General features: G+C 42.4%; 1 protein-coding gene across 2 annotated transcripts in view; it reads left to right on the top strand.

Annotated features, from left to right (window-relative positions):
• riok3 (RIO kinase 3 (yeast)) overlaps positions 1–18,571 on the top strand; it is a 28,837-nt gene extending 10,266 nt beyond the window's left edge. The window contains exons 4-13 of one of the 2 annotated variants that reach the window (XM_041189781.1): positions 1,102–1,209; positions 6,096–6,205; positions 7,401–7,544; positions 9,738–9,865; positions 10,900–11,082; positions 13,276–13,435; positions 13,822–13,902; positions 14,884–14,973; positions 16,727–16,834; positions 17,738–18,571. In XM_041189781.1, coding sequence (XP_041045715.1) covers positions 1,102–1,209; positions 6,096–6,205; positions 7,401–7,544; positions 9,738–9,865; positions 10,900–11,082; positions 13,276–13,435; positions 13,822–13,902; positions 14,884–14,973; positions 16,727–16,834; positions 17,738–17,833 — 1,208 coding nt within the window. In that variant the 3' untranslated portion in view covers positions 17,834–18,571. The remainder of the gene's footprint in view (positions 1–1,101; positions 1,210–6,095; positions 6,206–7,400; positions 7,545–9,737; positions 9,866–10,899; positions 11,083–13,275; positions 13,436–13,821; positions 13,903–14,883; positions 14,974–16,726; positions 16,835–17,737) is intronic. The other variant, XM_041189782.1, reaches the window with a different exon arrangement.
• Positions 18,572–18,953: the final 382 nt, after the last annotated feature.

Genomic DNA, 18,953 nt, shown 5'->3' with positions numbered 1-18,953 from the left:
TCAGCAAATGGTTCAGTGCAGCCACGACTCAGAGTAACAAGATAGCCCCTGCAAATAAGACAATTGCCCCAAACATGCAGCGACATAAATATGAAATCATTTAAGAAATAAATCACAGAGCATATTGATACCCGTGTAGACAAGGCAACAGCTGTAAATATAAATCGATACTAAATAATTTAACATGTACAAAAATCACTGAGTATTGATGCTTTTGTCAGCCATTGAGTTGGAGGTGAGATGCAATCACAGCAGGGCTCATAATGAACAGAGGCTGGGAATCCTGCGGTGAGGAACTCACCTCCTGACTCCTCAAAGCCTGTCCACCATCTACAAGGCACGAGTCAGGAGTGTGATGAAATACTCCCCCCTTGCCTGGATGAGTGCAGCTCCATCAATACTCAAGAAGCTTGACACCATCCAGGACAAGCCCACTTGATTGTCACCTCTTCCACAAACATTCCCTCCCTCCACCAGCAGTGTGTACCATCTACAAGATGCAATGCTGAAACTCACCAAGGTTCCTTAGCACCTTCTTAACCCGTGACTTCTACCACCTAGAAGGACAAGGGCAGCAGACACAGGGGAATGCCACCACCTGGAAGTTCCCCTCCAAGCCCCTCAACATCCTGACTTGGAAATATATTGCCGTTCCTTCACTGTCTGTGGGTCAAAATCCTGGAACTCCCTCCCTAACAGCACTGTGCGTCTACCTACACCACATGGACTGCAGCGGTTCAAGAAGGCAGCTCACCACCACCTTCTCAAGGGCATCTAGGATTGGACAATAAATGCTGGCCCAGCCAGCGAAGCCCAAATCCAGTTAATGAATAAAAAAGTTTATTTAGACAGTCTCTGCAAAATGCAGCAAACAGAACTCATGACTGAAACTGCAGAAGTGTTCTTGACTAAGCAGGATAATTTCCTCAACCATAATGCAGTGAGTGGACAATAGTAAAGCATACACATAATAGATGTAAAATCAATTCCAGTCCCTTGAGCATCAAGGTCTGAAGGTGTGATTGACGGGTGACTTATGGTGTCTCTATAAGCAACTATATAAAATAAACAAGTATTATTGTGTTATCTCCCTCCACTCAGTTTCCATTTCTTTTGAGAATTATCGAATGGTTCATCCTTTTGAAGACAGTGAAAGCTCGGATGATGAAGTTGATTGGCAGGATACTCGGCACGATCCCTATGGTCCTGGTAATGTCTCACTTGATAGCACTGAGCTTATCTGATGTCTCTGACTATATTAATTTAGCCCTGACCTCCTGTATGATGCATCACATGATAATGATTAAGGAAGTCACCCCTGCCTTACTCCTTGAGAAATCCTTACAATTCCTTGTGTGCTTACAATTCCTTTAGGAAATCACAATTGTTTGACTTTCCCCGCATCTCGAGAAAAAATAGTATATTTTACAGCACCAAATGAAACAGTTTGTCCCATCACGGAGGCCTGAACTAATAATCCTGAGGACATGGGTTCAAATCCCACCATGAAATCTTGAGCATTTAAGTTTAGTTTTTCTTTTCAAAGAAAGCAACTGTGGATGTTATAAAAACCCAGTTAGGTCAAGAAGGCAGCTGACCACTACCTCCTCGAGGACAATTAGGGATGAGCAATAAATGCTGGCCTAGCCAGTGATGCCCACGTCCCATGGATAGTAAAATAAAGTTCACTAATCTTCTAGGGAAGGCAACTTGCTGTTCTTGCTCAATCTGGGCCTGTACTTGTCTTCAGTCCCACATCAGCTTGGTCAGCTCTTAATTATTCTCTGGAATGGCCACTCAGTTTTAGGAATGACCAATCAATGCTGGTCTTGTCAGCGATCTCGAGGATGAATTTTTAAAAAATTCCCAGCTGTGCTAGCTCTCCGAATCAACTCACTTGCCATTTCTCATGTCGGTTTAATTTTTTTTAAACTATTAATCCACTCCTCTTTTAAAAGCTTTATCTGACTAAAGTGTCAGTTGTGGCTCAGTGGGTAGCACACTCGCCTCTGATTCTCAAGGTTCTGAGTTGAAGTTACACTCCAGGGCGTTAGCTCGAAAACCTAGGCTGACGATCCATTGGAGTACTGTGGAAGTGCTGCACTGTTGGAGGTGCTGCCTTTCGGATGAGACACTAAATCTAGCATGCGACTGCTCAGATGGATGTGAAAGGTTCCATGGCACTACTGCAGAGAAGAGCAGTGGAGTTTGCCTTGGTATATTTCCCTTTCAATTAACATCAGTAAAGGGATGATATGGTAATGGTTGGTGTTGCAATTTTAAACATTCATTTACGGGATGTGGACACCGCTGGCTAGGCCAGCATTTATTACCCATCCCTAGTTGCCCTTAAGAAGGTGATGAGCTGCCTCCTTGAACCACTGCAGTCCATGTGATGTAGGTACACCCACAGTGATGTCAGGAAGGGAATTCCAGGATTTTGACCCAGCTACAGTGAAGGCATGGCAATATATTTCCAAGTCAGGATGGTTAGTGGCTTGGTAGTGGCACTACCAGGTAGTGGTGTTCCCATCTATCTGCTGCCCTTATCCTTCTAGAATGTAGTGGTCGTGGGTTTGGAAGATGCTGACTAAGAGCCTTAGCGAATTCCTGCAGTGCCTCTTGTAGATGGTACACACTGCTGCCACTGTGCATTGGTGGAGGAGGGAGTGAATGTTTGTGGACATGGTGTCAATCAAGCGGGCTGCTTTGTCCTGGATGGTGTCCAGCTTCTTGAGTGTTGTGGGAGCTGCACTCATCCAGGCAAGTGGAGAGTATTGCATCACACTCCTGACTCGTGCCTTGTAGATGGTGGACAGGCTTTGGGGAGTCAGGAGATGAGTTACTCATCGCAGGATTCCTAGCCTCTGATCTGCTCTTGTAGCAGCAGTATTTATATGGTGGGTCCAGTTCAGTTTCTGGTCAATGGTAACCCCCAGGATGTTGATAGTGGGGGATTCAGCGGTGGTAATGCCATTGAATGTCAAGTGGCGACGGTTGAATTCTCTCTTGTTGGAGATGGTCATTTCCTGACATTTGTGTGGTGTGAATGTTACTTGCCTTCAGCCATTTCTTGATATCAAGTGGAGTTTATTGAATTGGCTGAAGACTCTGATGCTGGGGCATCCAGAGGAGGCCGAGATAGATCATTCACTTGGCACTTCTGGCTGAATTTGTTGCGAATGCTTCAGCCTTATCGTTTTGCACTGATGTGCTGAGGATGTTTGTGGAGGCTCCTCCTTCAGTGAGTTGTTTGTTTGTTTGTTTGTCGTCCACCATTCACAACTGGATGTGACAGGACTGCAGAGCTTAGATCTAATCTGTTGGTTGTGGAATTGCTTAGCTTTGTCTTTCACTGCTGCTTGTCATATCAGTAGCCCTGTGTTATAGCTTCACCAGGTTGACACCTCATTTTTAGGTATGCCTGGTGCTGCTCCTGGCATGTCCTCCTGCACTCTTCATTGAACCAGGGTTAATTCCCTGGCTTGATGGTAATGGTAGAGTGGGAGATATACCGGGCCATGAGGTTACAGATTGTGTTTGAGTACAATTCTGCTGCTGATGCCCCACAGCGCCTCATGGATGCCCAGTCTTAAGTTGCTCAGTCAATTTGAAATCAATCCCAATTAGCAAGGTGGTAGTGCCACACAATACGATGGAGGGTATCCTCAATGTGAAGGCAGGACTTTGTCTCCACAAGGATTGTGCGGTGATCACTCCTACCGATACTGTCATGGACAGATGTATCTGCAGTAGGCAGGTTGGTGAGGATGAGGTCAAATATTTTTTTCCCTCTTGTTGGTTCCCTCATCACCTGCTGCAGACGCAGTCTACCAGCTATGTCATTTAGGACTCAGCCAGCTCGGTCTCTCGCGGTGCTACCGAGCCACTCTTGGTGATGGACATCGAAGTCCCCCACCCAGAGTTCATTCTGCACCCTTGCCACCCTCAGTGCTTCCTCCAAGTGGTGTTCAACATGGAGGAAGCACTGATTCATCAGCTGAGGGAGGGCGTTACATGGTAATCAGCAGGAGGTTTCCTTGCCCATGTTTGACCTGATGTAATGAGATTTCATGAGGTTCGGAGTCGATGTTAAGGACTCCCAGAGCAACTCCTTCCTGACTCTACACCACTGTGCCACCACCTCTGCTGGGTCTGCCCTGCCGGTGGGATGGTGGTGATGGTGATGTCTGGGACATTATCTATAAGGTATGATTCTGTGAGGATGACTATGTCAGGCTGTTGCTTGACCAGTCTGTGAGACAGCTCTCCCAATTTTGGCTCAAGCCCCCAGATGTTAGTAGGAGGACTTTGCAGGGTCGACAGGGCTGAGATTGCCGTTGTTGTTCCCGGTGCCAGGGTCGATGCTGTGTGGTCTGTCCGGTTTCATTCCTTTTTTGAGATTTGTTAGCAGTTTGACACAACTGAGTGGCTTGCTAGGCCATTTCAGAGGGTATTTCAGAGTCAACCACATTGCTGTGGGTCTGGAGTCACATGTAGGCCAGACCAGGTAAGGACAGCAGATTTCCTTCCCTGAAGGACATCAGTGAACCCGATGGGTTTTTATGACAATCGTTCCATGGACATCATTAGACTTTTTAATTCCAGATTTTTCTTGAAATCCCGTGGTGGGATTTGAACCCGGGTCCCCAGAGGATTACTCTGGATTACCAGTCCAGTGGCAATACCACTATGCACTGCCTCCCCAATTACAGGAGTTAACTGTGCAGATTAACTGTCATTTCATGTAACACTGACCACACGTCATTGGCTGTAAAGTGCTTTGAGACATTTGTAGTTATGAGAATCACTATATAAATGCAGTCTTTTTTATTTTTACAGCTGTTTCTCGTGGACATTCAATTTCCTAACATCTGTGTTTTTTAAAAAAAATTAAAAAATAGAAAAATAAAATCACCCTTTTTCCCTCCCCCTTGTTTTCATGCTGATAATCTTAAATTTATGTGCACTAGTTACTGACTCATCTCACAGTGGTTAAAGTTGTTTTCCTATTGGATATCAAAACCCCTCATATGTTTGGAGCATCTCATTCAGATTTTTAACCACCTTTGCTTTGAAAGAGCTTCAATTTTTCCAATCTTTTCTCATAACTGAAACCTGAGTTTTTTTCTGCACCATTGTCCTGGCCTTGCACATAGGAGCAAGAGGAGGCCATTCAGCCCCTTGAGCCTGTTCTGCTATTTAACTAGATCACAACTGATCTTCTACCTGAACTCCATCTTCCTGCACCATCTCCATATCCTTTGATGTCATTGGTATCTAGAAATCTATCAATCTCTGCTTTGAACATGCTCAATGACTGAGTCTCCACAACCCTCTGGGGCACAGAATTCCAAACATTCACCACGTTCTGAGTGGAGAAATTCCCCTCATCTCAGCTCTAAATGGCCTGCCCCTTATTCTGAGACTGTCTCTCCTGGTTCTAGACTCACCTACCTCTTGAAGCAGGGCTCATTAAAAATTGAACACTGTTTTCTAACTGGTCTAGACGATGATTTGTATGGATTCAGAATGAGTTTATACTTTTATATACTCTATATCCCAATTAAAAAACTTAAAATTCCATTTACTTGCTCTTTTAAACAGCTAGACTGAACTTTGGGATTATTGTACCTGAACCCCAAGTGTTTCTGCCTCTGGTCTATTCTTAACAGTTAAGGCACTTTTTAACAAATGGGGTGGAGGTTGGGGGGAGTCGAGTGGGACTAATTGTATTTTGTCATCTCGAATGACTCCTGTTCTATTAGACTCTTCCTTGTCATTGTGACACATACGGAGTGTATGAATAGTCTTCATCTTAGATCTGAGTGAGTTCTAGCACTACTTGTTACTATAATACATCACTGTATAAAAGACATGGAATTGTCTGACATTCCTTGCTAATATATTTCAATCAACAGTAAAGAGCCAGTGGTTGACATGTTTGTAAGACCCTCTACACAGGTTGGATGTCTTACTATTTTGGTGCAAGGGGCTTCGAGATAAAGAATAGTGTTTTAGGTTTTTTATTAAGGTTTTGTCTAGTGAATCTTTAATTTTTCTAATCAAGGAGTTGAAAATTTTTGTATTGGCAGATAAACCTTCAACAAATGCAAAACGTGGATTTGTAGGAAAGGGCAGAGAGATTACCACCAAGCATGACGAAGTGACTTGTGGCAGAAGGAACACTGCTCGAATGGAAAATGTAAACATTTCTCTCTATTCATATCTCTCTTGCTATCACATACTTGTGTTCTGGGCGGAGTAGGAGTGGTGTTGTTTATACTTGTTGAGCTGCTTGTTTCTACCCTTTCAAAATAGATATTAAGTACATAGCATGTACTGTGAAAAATAATAAATATGCTATTTACTGTTTGCTTATTGTCATGAAGAGATCTATAATGTTATTGGAATTTTTTTTTAAAATAGAGTTTAGTGGAGTCTGTCTATTTGTGTGTGTGTGCATCTTAATTGGATTAAAGCCAGCTAGTCTGGGTGCTTTGCTGTATAGAAAGAAGTCGGTCTGAAATGGTAATTAGACAAACATGGGGAAGTTTAGAAACATGGGTGTTAGGGGGGTACGTTTGCATTTGTTGAATATGGTATTTGAGTGGGAGTAAAATCTTGCACCGAAATGGGAGACGCCAAGCAATGTGTTTATGTTACTAATAAAATTAGTGGGATGAAAAGGTTATTGTTAGAAGATGTGATGTTAAAAACCTAGTAATACAATGGGAAATTTACATTCAAAGGAAAAGCTAGGTAGAAACAGAAAGGAGTTTGTGTATAAGGCAGAGGCATTTAAGATCTAACCAGCTTGTATACAACTGTGTCTGCAAGGAACCTCATTTTGAATTTGTAAGGTCAAATTTGCTTTGCCTGGGGTCTTTTTAAATCTGAGATTTACTGTTGCTTTAAAGGGGGTGTAACTGAGAGTCAGATTAATTTGGGGATTTGTTTAAAAGTTATTATAGTAGGAATTTGTAGCCACGTGTATATGTTTAATTTGTTAAATTAATAAATACTTAATGTAGTTTTATATATAAAAAACTTGGTGCGACTCGCTGGCCTTATAATTACTGAATTCAAAGCCTGCGTCTCGAAACATACAAATTGCAAAAATGGATTATGACAGTTGTTTCAAGTTTCCCTCTGGGGTTTGAACAACTCAGCCCTCACTTTCGGCTGTGTCATGATACTTATTTTCTTATAAAGGGGAGTTTCCACTTGCTAAACTGTAAATGTAAGACCCATTGATACTGTGCTGAAAGCCATAACCTGGATAATGTTAGGTAAGCTTAGAGGCAATCAAGGATAGCAATAACTGTTGACCTTATCGGAGACAATCCATGAGCGAATAAAAAAAAAATTAATGATCCCAAATTTGTTTTTCTTTATAGTTTGCTCCAGAGTTCCAAGTTGGCGATGGAATCGGGATGGATTTGAAACTATCTAACCGTGTTTTCAATGCACTAAAGCAGCACTCGTATTCTGAACAGCGTCGCAGTGCCAGGATTCACGAGAAGAAAGAACATTCCACCTCTGTATGTCTCACTTTCTTAACGTGTTAAATGTGACCTAGCACAGAGGGATAACAGCATAGGAGGTGGTATTAGGACCGCAGCTGATGTTCGTCGCTGAGCAAGCCAAATCCCAGAGGAAAACTTGTCTTACTGATCATCCTTTTTTTTGTTTTTTGCAAACCAGGGCAAAACTATTGACCCCAGAAGCATAGAATCCCAGTAACACTTTTAAGATTTAAAAATTAAAAGATTTATTAACAAAAAACAGACAAGATTAAAATTGCACAGTTGAAATAGTTTTTCAATCCCAAAAAAAACCCACTTGATCAAAACACATAAGTAAACTACTTGGTAACAGCTCCCTTATAGATTTTTATGGCTAAAAATCTATGTAATATTACCCAAGGCATAAACTGCTGCTACTTTAATAAAGTATATCACATGACTTCTCACTTTCTTCCACTCTGCTGTGGAACTGAAGGAAGTTCAGAAACAGACTGCTTTCTGAAAATAAAGACTTTTCTGGCTTGAAACTGGATGGTAAAAACAAAAAACTGCAGATGCTGGAAATCCAAAACAAAAACAGAATTATCTGGAAAAACTCAGCAGGTCTGGCAGCATCGGCGGAGAAGAAAAGAGTTGACGTTTCGAGTCCTCGTGACCCTTCTACAGAACTGATCTTGATCAGTTGATCTAAGATCAGTTCTGCTGAAGGATCATGAGGACTCGAAACGTCAACTCTTTTCTTCTCCGCCAATGCTGCCAGACCTGCTGAGTTTTTCCAGGTAATTCTGTTTTTCAAACTGGATGGGCTGCTTCAAATTCACACTTTTTCTCAGCACAGAGCTGGTCTCAGGATATCTCCCCTGCACAGCCACCTCAACTCAACTAAACATCTCCCTTAAATATCTTTTTTTCCCTTTCATCCTAGGTACCATTGTCCTAAACACCTCTGAACTCAACTTTTCTAAAATATAAAATTGGTTCATCTCTTCCTATTGCCTCTACTTTAGGGTCAGATAAAATTTAATAACCTTCCCTTGTTTACTTATGAAACCTTCGTAAATTGTACAGGTCCTGAAACTCCCTTTGAAGTTTGGCAGCTGAAAAGTCAAGTTGTTACCTATCACCCGATGTAAATTTCAAAACCCAACTTATTTACTTGTAATTGCAGTTTCACCATAGCCACTCATTACAAATGCATGCATTTAGCTCCTTTACCTTTCGCCTCTCAGTTTCTATAGACAAGCTGTCTTTACTAACCTTCCCCCCAGTTTAATTACCCATGGACGCACGCAACGACAAACACACACACACACACACACACACACACACACACACACACACACACACACACACAAACCCTTTACAGAATACCACCATATTCCCAAAAATATTTAAAAAGATAACATCCATCTTCACAGGCCATTCAGCTTATCATGACTGTGCCAGCTCTTGGAAACAGCTATCTAATTAGTCCCATTTCTCTCCCTGTTTCCCCTTAACTCTGAATTTTTTCCCCCTTCAGGTATTTATCTCGCTCCCTTTTGAGAGTTATTATTGAATTTGCTTCCACTGCCCTTTCAGGCAGCGCATTCCTGATCACCACAACTCGCTGAATTAAGGGAAGAAAATTTCTCCTCATCTGCCATTGGCTCTTTTGCCAATTATCTGAAGTCTTTGCCCTCCAGTTAGCCATCCTCCTGCCTCTGGAAACAGAGTAAATAAGGAGAAGCTATCAAAAAGAGAAAAGAACCAGTGTGAATATGATGGAACTGTTGATGTACTCCAGTCCATATGTGATTCAATGTTGAAATGACTAGTTGTTTAAATTGGCTTAAGATCAGCAGTTGGTGATTAATAAATCAGTCTTTAAAAAATACTTTGTAATATTATGCTAATCTTTACCTTCCAGAGGTGATTGAATTCTTGTTTCCCCTGTTGTTGAGCCAGCAACAAATATTTTGTATGGTCTAGTATGATTTGAGCGCATTAATACTTTGCACTATGGCATGACTGTCTTTTACTGGCACTGTCAGTCTGTTTTAAAGTATTTAAAGCCATGTCTTTGAACAAGAACTGTTCTCTGGTAACGTAGTTTCAATCTGCACCGGGGAAAGTTGACTGATGACAAATGTAACTGTCTTTATTTTTGATTGACGGTGAGCTGGTTTGCTATCTAAATTCCCATTGCGTATTTTCTTGCCACTTCAGGACCAAGCTGTAGACTCGAAAACTCGTTTGCTGCTGTACAAAATGGTGAATGCTGGGGTATTGGAAAGCGTCAGTGGCTGCATCAGCACAGGCAAAGAGTCTGTGATCTTCCATGCTAAAGGAGGAAGGTACCTATTCATCTAAAAATAAGCCGTCTCCCCCACCCTCCTTGCAGAAATTCTACCTATCGGCAGAAATTGAGTTCGAGAAGAGAAGACTGAGGGGTGACCTGATTGGGATCTTTAAATGATGAAGGTATTCGATAGGGTGGACGCAGAGAAGATATTTCTATTTACAATAGGAAGTGTAAAACCAGGGGCCATAAATTTAAAATTGTCAGTAATAAACCCGATGGGGGGGAATTCAGGAAAAGCTCCTTTACCCAGAGAGTGGTGAGAATGTGGAACTCGCCACCACAGGGAGTGGGCGGAAGTGAATAGCAGAGATGGATTTAAGGGGAAATTGGATAAACTCATGAGGGAGAAAGGAATAGAAGGATATGGTGAGATAAAATAGGGTGGGAGGAGGTTTGTGTGGAACCTAAACATTGGCATAGTCCTGTTGAGCCAAGTGGCTTTTCTCTGATGTATGTAACGTGCAATCCTATGGAATTGAAAGACCCAATTTAAGATTTTAAGTTGGGCTCGCAGTGTGGCTCAATTACATGTGCTAGACGCCACATAGATTCTCTCTCAGGCCTTGTCCTTCACAGACAGAAGGAACATGCCCACACTTTGCACCTTTTTCACCTAAACAAAAAATTCGGGAACAGTCATTCCCTGGGCAGTGCCTTGATCAATCGTCGATCTGCCTGGTTTGAATTTGAACAAAGCTGCTGAGTTAACTGCCCCATGCTGCATTCTTCTTGGCAATGCCTCCACCAATCAGCACTCTCTTCTCATGCAGTATAAATTGTTGTTCCCCCATCACAGATTGGTAATCTCTTGTGAGATATCCTGATGAGTGCACGATGAAAAGATTAGATAGCATGGCTATTTTCTTAGCAATACTCAAAACTGACTTGTTACAGAGATGTTTCTTTCTATCACCAGCATAATGATCAAGGTGTTTCTTGCTGGCTGTAACATGCATCTCCAAACTGTAATTAACATTGGCAGAAAATCATTGTGGTTTCTCTCTCTCTCTCTTTCTCTCTCTGAAGCATGGATGACAAAATGGTTCCATCAGAGTGTGCCATCAAAGTTTTTAAAACGACACTTAATGAGTTCAAAAACCGTGATAAGTACATCAAAGATGATTATAGATTCAAAGACCGCTTTAGCCATCTGAATCCTCGCAAAATCATTCGCATGTGGGCAGAGAAGGAGATGCACAACTTGGTCAGGTAGTGCCTCTTTCTTTTGAATTGAAAAATTGACTTGAGGTTTGTGAAGTTAGAAAACTTGGTGCACTTTCGTTCTGTACCATGTCAGTTTCACACTTATTGAACGTTTCGAATTCTGTCAATTTATTACAGGAGAAATTGCAATCACATAGACTTAATTGCTGCAGCTTGTGTGATGCATTGACGACTGCTTCCACAGGTATCGTAGGGGACTGGCTGGTGTAGCCCTGGCTGACATGGGAGGGATGTGTGGTGCCCAGAACTGAACACAGTTGGGGTCTAACCAGAGCTTTAAATACCAGATGAAGGCCAACATTCCATTAAACATTTTAATTATTTTTTGCACCTGCCAAAGCTCTTCTTCATGATTTGTTTTTGAAAAAATATTTTTGGTATCTTTGCTACCTCAACCTCTTCCTCCTCTTCTGTGAAGAACATTACGAAGCAATTATTGCGCATGGGGAACATGGGTTCAAATCCCATCATGGCAGCTGCTGGAATTTAAATTTAATAAATCTGGAATTGAAAACTAGTCTCAGTAATGGTGACTATGAAACTTTCATTGTCATAAATCATCTGCTTCACTAATGTCCTTTATGGAAGGAAATCTGCCATCCTTACCTGGTCTGGCCTACGTGTGATTCCAGAACCTCAGCAGTGTGGTTGACTCTTAACTGCCCCCTGAAATGGCCTAGCAAGCCACTCAGTTCAAGGGCAATTAGGGATGGGCAACAAATGCTGGCCTTGCCATCGACACCTGCATCTCATGAAAGAATAAAAAAAGTCTGCCATTTTCTTAACTTTCAATTCCTTTATCACCTGTGGCTGTCTTTAAGAACCCACGTTACCTGAGGCCGCTCTCTCTCTCTCTCTCTCTCTCTCTCTCTCTCTCAATATACCTGTTGAAACTTTTTATGGCACCCTCACAAGCTTTTTTTTAATGATTTTCCGTTTTGCAGCTTGTAACCCTTTGTATTTCCAAACATATCTCCAATATTCTTTGCAGTTGTACAACCCCCTTCCTTCTAGTTTTATACTATCTCAATCCTTTTGGATGATCAAGGGGTAATTATAATTGTATGATTTTTGGATACCATTGCAAGCTTCACCATACATCTGTAGACAAATCAAATGAATCAAGATGAGTGAAGAACAAAGTGGCTTTTTTTTCTGTTCACCAGCCCTTCCTACATGGTCCCTATCTTTTTGACCACCTCCACTATTAAAACTCGCCATAATTTCTATGTCCCTCTTAAATCTGACACTCACCCATCCCTGATTTTCATCACCCACCATCTGCGGCTGGACCTTCAGCTGCTTAACTTTTAAGGAGCGTCTTCTAGTAGGAAAGAGAGGTGGAGAGACCCAGAACTTAGGACCCAGGCAGCTGAAAGCACGACCCCCTCTCCCCCCCCCCCCCCCAGTGGATGATCAAGAGGCTGGAATTGGAGGAGTGCAGAGATCTGAGGGTTGTGGGGCTGGAGGAGATTAGAGAGATGGGGAGGGGCAAAGCTATGAAGGGATTTGAAAACAAGGATGAGAATTTTAAAAACTGAGGCATTGCTTAACCGGGAGCTGATGTATGTGTGAACGGGTTTGCTGAGGGTCAGGACAGGGGCAGCATGGTTTTGAATGACTTCATTATACTGTGGGTAGAATGTTGGAGACCAGCAAGGAGTATGGTGGAATAGTCAAGTCAACAAGGACCTGAATGAGGGATTCAGTAGCAGCTGAACTAAGACGGGTGGAGTTGAGCGATGTTATGGAACTGTAAAGAGGCAACGTGATGGTGCGAATATGTGGTCAGAAGCTCATCTCGGAGGTCAGAAAGGGCACTGAAGTTGTGAACTGTCTGGCTCATACACAGATCATTGCCAGGGTGGGGGGATGGGCTATGGAACAGAGTTGAGAGCAAGGACCAAAGACGAGGTCTTGGGCCTTCTGAACGTTTAATTGGAGGAAATTTCTGCTCATCTAGCACTGGATGTTGGATAAACTGTCTGATAATTTAGACACAGCGGAGGCGTCGAGTGAGACGTTGGAAACTCGAGTTGGGTGTCATTAGTGTACATGTAGTTCAGGATCAAATTATGTATGGTTATGCTCGTGTGGGCATTTCTTATGTTAAAGGTGCTATATCAATAATCCAAGTTATTGGTGTGGTAGTTACACAGTCTGTTTATTTTTCCGCAGAATGCAGGAAGCTGGAATTCCCTGTCCAGAGGTGGTTATGCTTAAGAAGCATGTTCTGGTGATGTCCTTCATTGGCCAGGATCATGTGCCAGCTCCTAAATTAAAGGATGTTAAACTCAGCTCCGAAGATATGAAACGTGCCTACTACCAGGTCTTATATGTAGGTTATTCTTCCTCTACACATGCTCAACTTGCAACGATACGAAAATGTTCTGCTGTTTTCAATCATACTGTCTCTGTCAATTGTTCGGTGAATCCAAACAGAATTGAAAATATATCAAGTCTTGAAAATTTGTGTGTGGGGAGGGTGGTGCGGGTGTGGGTGTGGATGGGTGTCTCTGGGCATGTGGGAGGGTGTCTGTCTGACTGTGGGGCGGGTGCCCACACACAGCCAAGCCATAGTCTCCATCTTCTCTATTCTACCCTGTCTTTCATCTTCAAACCATCAATCTCGTCAACTCAGCTTTCTCTTTTCTCTATCATTCGATATTTGCTTAGCAGAGGTTTTCTTTGTGCCATTTGTTAATGGTCAATCTTCCCTTGCAGATGATGCAGCAACTGTACACAGGATGTAAGCTTGTTCATGCTGATCTGAGTGCGTACAACATGCTGTGGCACATGGGGAAGGTGAGAATACTTTTACTTGTGGAGGGGGGTAAGAAATGTGAGAATTTTGGTGAGGATGGAGTAGAAACCGAAAGCTGGAATACCAGACATGAATTTGAAGCTATTGGAATGGAGTGTGAAGTCCTTTCTTCACTGGTTATGGGCGTTACTGGCTGGGCCTGCATTTATTGCTCATCCCTAATTGCCCCTTGAGAAGGTGGTGGTGAGCTGCCTTCTTGAACCGCTGCAGTCCCTGTGGTGTAGGTACACCCACAGTGCTGTTAGGGAGGGAGTTACAGGACTTTGACCCAGCGACAGTGAGGGAACGGCGATATATTTCCAAGTCAGGATGGTGAGTGACTTGGAAGGGAACTTGCAGGTGGTGGTGTTCCCATGTGCCTGCTGCTCTTCTCCGAGGTAGAGGCCATGGGTTTCCTCTCAGGTTGCTGTAGATAGATTCAGCAATTATTTTAAACTCTAAATTAGTCTAATTTTTAATCCACTTCCTGCTAATACAAAAATTATCATTCATACCCTGGTAGGAATGTTGGAGGGGAGGCCATTCAGCGGCTCAAGCCTGTTCTACCTCCATTCAGTTAGATTATGGCTGATCTACATTTCAGCTTCATTTATCTACCTTGGTCCTGTACCCAGGAAAAATTTAGTAAGAGTAGCTTTGACATTTTCAATTGACCCCAACTTCAAACAGCCTTTGGGGGTGAAAGTTAAGTTTCTACACATATTTGCGTGAAGAAATGCTCCTGACATCTAGAATGATGGAATTGTTTTGATTTGTCTTAATCCTGAATGGCCGTTGAGATGCTGGCAGGTCTTAGCATGTGCTTAAAGTGACCCTCTTCCCCCAACATCAGTGTTAAAGGATCCTTTCATTAAAACGGTTTTACAACAGCAACTGGAATTCCGATGGCAAAGAAATGCCCTGTTGATGATTCACACGGTCGAGATGATTATAAACTTTCCTGTGTTTTTGTTTCTTTATAGGTTTGGCTGATTGATGTCAGTCAGTCTGTGGAACCTACTCACCCTCATGGGCTTGAGTTTCTCTTCAGGGACTGTAAGAATGTTTCTCAGGTATCCGTTACGTTACTTCTCTCTTACAGATCCAGGTTAGACAACTAGCTTAGCCTAGCAGCAGTGAATGAGTGCAGTTTGCTGTAGAATTTACAGCCCAGAAGGAGGCTGCTTGGCCAAACATTGCAGGCCAATGTTAATGCTCCACTGTGGTCTTATTTTACTTCATCCTATCTCACCACCTCCTAATCCTTTCTCCCTCACTGAGTTATCAAACTTCCCCTGAAATGTACTGATGCTCTTCACTCCAACCGCTCCTGGTAGCAACAAGTTCTAACCACTCCCTGGCTAAAGAAGTTTCTCCTGAATTCCCTATTTGATCTTTAAATGGAATCATCACCTCTACATCTGCCCAATAAAACCCCTTCCTAATTTTGATGATCTCTATTGGGTCATCGCTCAACCTTTTCTTTTCTAGAGAAAAATATTCTGCCTTTCCTCATGCTTATTTCCCTTCTCCTTGGGGAGGCGATGGTGCCGTGGTATTGTCACTGGGCTAGTAATCCAGAGGCCCAGGGTAATGCTCTGGGGACTGGGTTTGAAAGCAGATGGTGGAATTTGAATTCAATAAAAATCTGGAATTAAAAGTCTGATGATGACCACAAAGCCATTATCGATGGTTGTAAAAACCCATCTGGTTCGCTAGTGTCCTTCGTGGGAGGAAATCTGGCCGTCCTTACCTGGTCTGGCCTTCATGTGACTCCAGACCCACAGCAATGTAGTTGACTCAGAAGTGGCCTAGCAAGCTGCTCAGTTGTAACAAATTGCTACAAAGTCACAAAAAAAAATGAAACAGGATGGTCCACCTGGCGTCGACTGGTCAAGCAACAGCCTGACATAGTTGCCCTCACGGAATCATACCTTACAGATAGTGTCCCAGACACTGCCATCACCATCCCTGGGTATGTCCTGTCCCACTGGCAGGATAGGCCCAGCAGAGGTGGCGGCACAGTGGTATACAGTCAGGAGGGAGTTGCCCTGGGCATACTTCACATTGACCCCAGACCCCATGAAGTCTCATGGCATCAGGGCAAGGAAACCTGCTGATCACCATGTACCGCCATCCCTCAGCTGATGAATCAGTGCTCCTCCATGTTGAACACCACTCAGAGGAAGGGTGCAGAATGTGCTCTGGGTGGAGGAGTTCAATGTGCATCACCAAGAGTGGCTCGGTAGCACCACAGCTGGCTGAGTCCTAAATGATACAGCTGCTTTACTGGGCAGGTGGTGAGAGAACCAACAAGACGGAAAAACATACTTGACCTCAACCCCATCAACCTGCCTGCCGCAGATGCATCTGTCCATGACAGTGTCGGTAGGAGTGTCCATCACACAGTCGTTGTGGAGACAAGTCCTGCCTTCACGTTGAGGATACCCTCCATCGTGTTGTGTGGCACTACCATTGTGCTAAATGGGATAGATTTCGAACAGATCTAGAACTCAAGACTGGGCATCCATGAGGTGCTGTGGGCCATCAGCAGCAGCAGAATTGTACTCGAACACAATCTATAACCTGATGGCCCAGCATATACCCCACTCTACCATTACCATCAAGCCAGGGGGTCAACCCTGGTTCAATGAAGACTGCAGGAGGGCATGCCAGGAGCAGCACCATGCATTTTGTAAAATGCCAGTTAAATGCATGTCTCTAATTTTGAAATTGGTACTTTTGAATTGATGGTGTGCTTAACTTATGGTTTTATTATGTTACGCATATGTAGAATGATCCTTTTTGTTGCTTTCCTTATTGCAGTTCTTCCAGAAGGCGGGAGTTGTGGACGCAATGGGTGAAAGGGAGCTTTTCAATGCTGTCTCTGGTTTAGATATTACAGCGGATAATGAAGTGGACTTCATTGTTCAGGTATAATCTTTTCATGGAATAAAGCGTGGCTTTTAAGTGTCTTGAAATGTGTTACTATGCTGAAGGAGTTCCATAAATGCAAGTTGTTTTTGAGGACTCAGTTTGTAAGCATTTCGTCGGATAAACCAACTTAAACTGTATTTTCTAATATATTGCTGAAAGTGGGAAATATCACAATTGTAACGGTGCAGAAGGAGGCTGTTTGGCCCATCGTGTTTGCACCAGCTCTCCAAATGAGCAACTCACCTGGTGCCATTCCCCTACCTCTCTCCTAACCCTGCAGATTCTTCCTTTTCAGATAAGTCTAATTCCCTTTTGAATGCTTCAGTTGAACCTGTCTCCTCCCACACTCTCAGGCAGAGCATTCCAAACCCCGAACACTTGCTGCATAAAAGATTTTCCTCATCCTTTTTATTGCTTCTTTTACCAATTACTTCCAATCCGTGCCGTCTCATTCTTGACCCTTTCCCAAGTGGGAAGTTGCTCCCTATCTATTCTGTCCAGACCCCCCTCATGATTTTGAATATCTTTATCAAATCTCCTCTCAACCTTCTTTTCGCTATGGAAAACAGTCCTAACTTCACAATATAATTGAACAGGCAAGGATGAAGCTAATTTTTGTTTTGCTGTGGTGGTGTGAAATCTTTTGATTATCTGAGAGCTTGTTTCTCTGCATGGTGTTTACAGATCGGTGTAATGTGCCAGATGCTTTAATGGATTTAATGAGTCTGGCTTTAAGACAAAATGCAACTTCCAACTTTTATCAATTGATAAATATTTGGCTAAGAAAACTAACAGCATGCTATTCTTTGAAGTATAAAATTTAAAATCAGATGAATGGGTGCATTCATTTTAACGTCTGTGCTAAAAATGTGTTTGCCTTTATCAAAAAAAAAATCTTAGATTGAAGCTTTGGAAAAAATCAATGAAGACCATGTCCAACAAATAGGGAAACGGGCGAGAATGATTCATGAATGTGAAATTCCAGCAGAGGATTAAAGGAGGACTGGCTTTTAAAACATTTTGCAGACTGATCTTTGCAAGCTGGGCTTGAACAGCGATGGAAATTTGATTGTGCAATTTAATTTGATTTAAAATTAGATTATCGATAGGTTTGTATACAGTAATTGGTATTTGCGACAGAAATTAGACTGGTGTGGTGATGTTGAAGATGCTACTGGTGTTCCCTTTGTCTACACCATTTATGTTAATTTGGCACCTGTGACAGAGAAATGCTCTGCATTCTCTTGTGTTGGCAGATTTTCAAACCAAATAAACAATGCATCTTGACTTTAAATTACATTTTGAGTGAAAGCCATATTTTGACGTTTGGAGCGTAACCACAAAATGTTGCACGTTTTACATGGTCACATTGAAATGGGGTGAGAGTGATGCGCACATTCGCTGTGTTATTTTATGAAATTGTAATCCCTTTATTTACCATTTTGATGTGTTGTGAAAGATGCCGCTGCAGTGCAACACCTGCACTCGAGCTATAACTTTTTCCAACCAGATTCTCTGAGACCTCTGCAAATGCTGAGGGCAGCAGAATGTAATCTGAAGAAGTAATTTGGCTTTTAATTCACTTTTTAAAAATTAGTTCGAAACTTCTTGTGGCATTATGAGGTGATTTTGTAACTCATCTCACAATTTGTTTAAACAATACATAATGAAATTCTGTTTGTATTCAACAGATTACTAATGAATCTAAAAGGTATTAAAATATTTGGGATCAAATGGGAAGTTATTCATTTTGTGTTTATAAATGGCATTTAACAAAACATGCTCTGTAAGCTGAGTGTATCCAGAATGTTTTGTGTGGTATCTAGAATGAATATTACTGCGCTTGTCACATTGTGACTAAATATACAAGGCACTAGTTGGACCACACCTAGAATACCGTGAACAGTTTTGGTTCCCTTATCTAAGGAAAGATATACTGGCATTGGAGGCAGTCCAGAGAAGATTCACGAGGTTGATTCTGGGTATGGAGTGATTTTCTTACAGGAGAGGTTGAGTAGGTTGGGCCTGTACTCATTGGAGTGTAGAACAATGAGAGGCGACCTTATTGAAACATAAGATTCTCAGGGTGCTTAACAGAGTAGATGCTGAGAGGTTG

Source organism: Carcharodon carcharias, chromosome 6 (genome assembly GCF_017639515.1).
Source record: "Carcharodon carcharias isolate sCarCar2 chromosome 6, sCarCar2.pri, whole genome shotgun sequence".
Taxonomy (NCBI): Eukaryota; Metazoa; Chordata; class Chondrichthyes; order Lamniformes; family Lamnidae; genus Carcharodon; species Carcharodon carcharias.
This window is presented reverse-complemented; position numbering and strand designations above follow the sequence as displayed.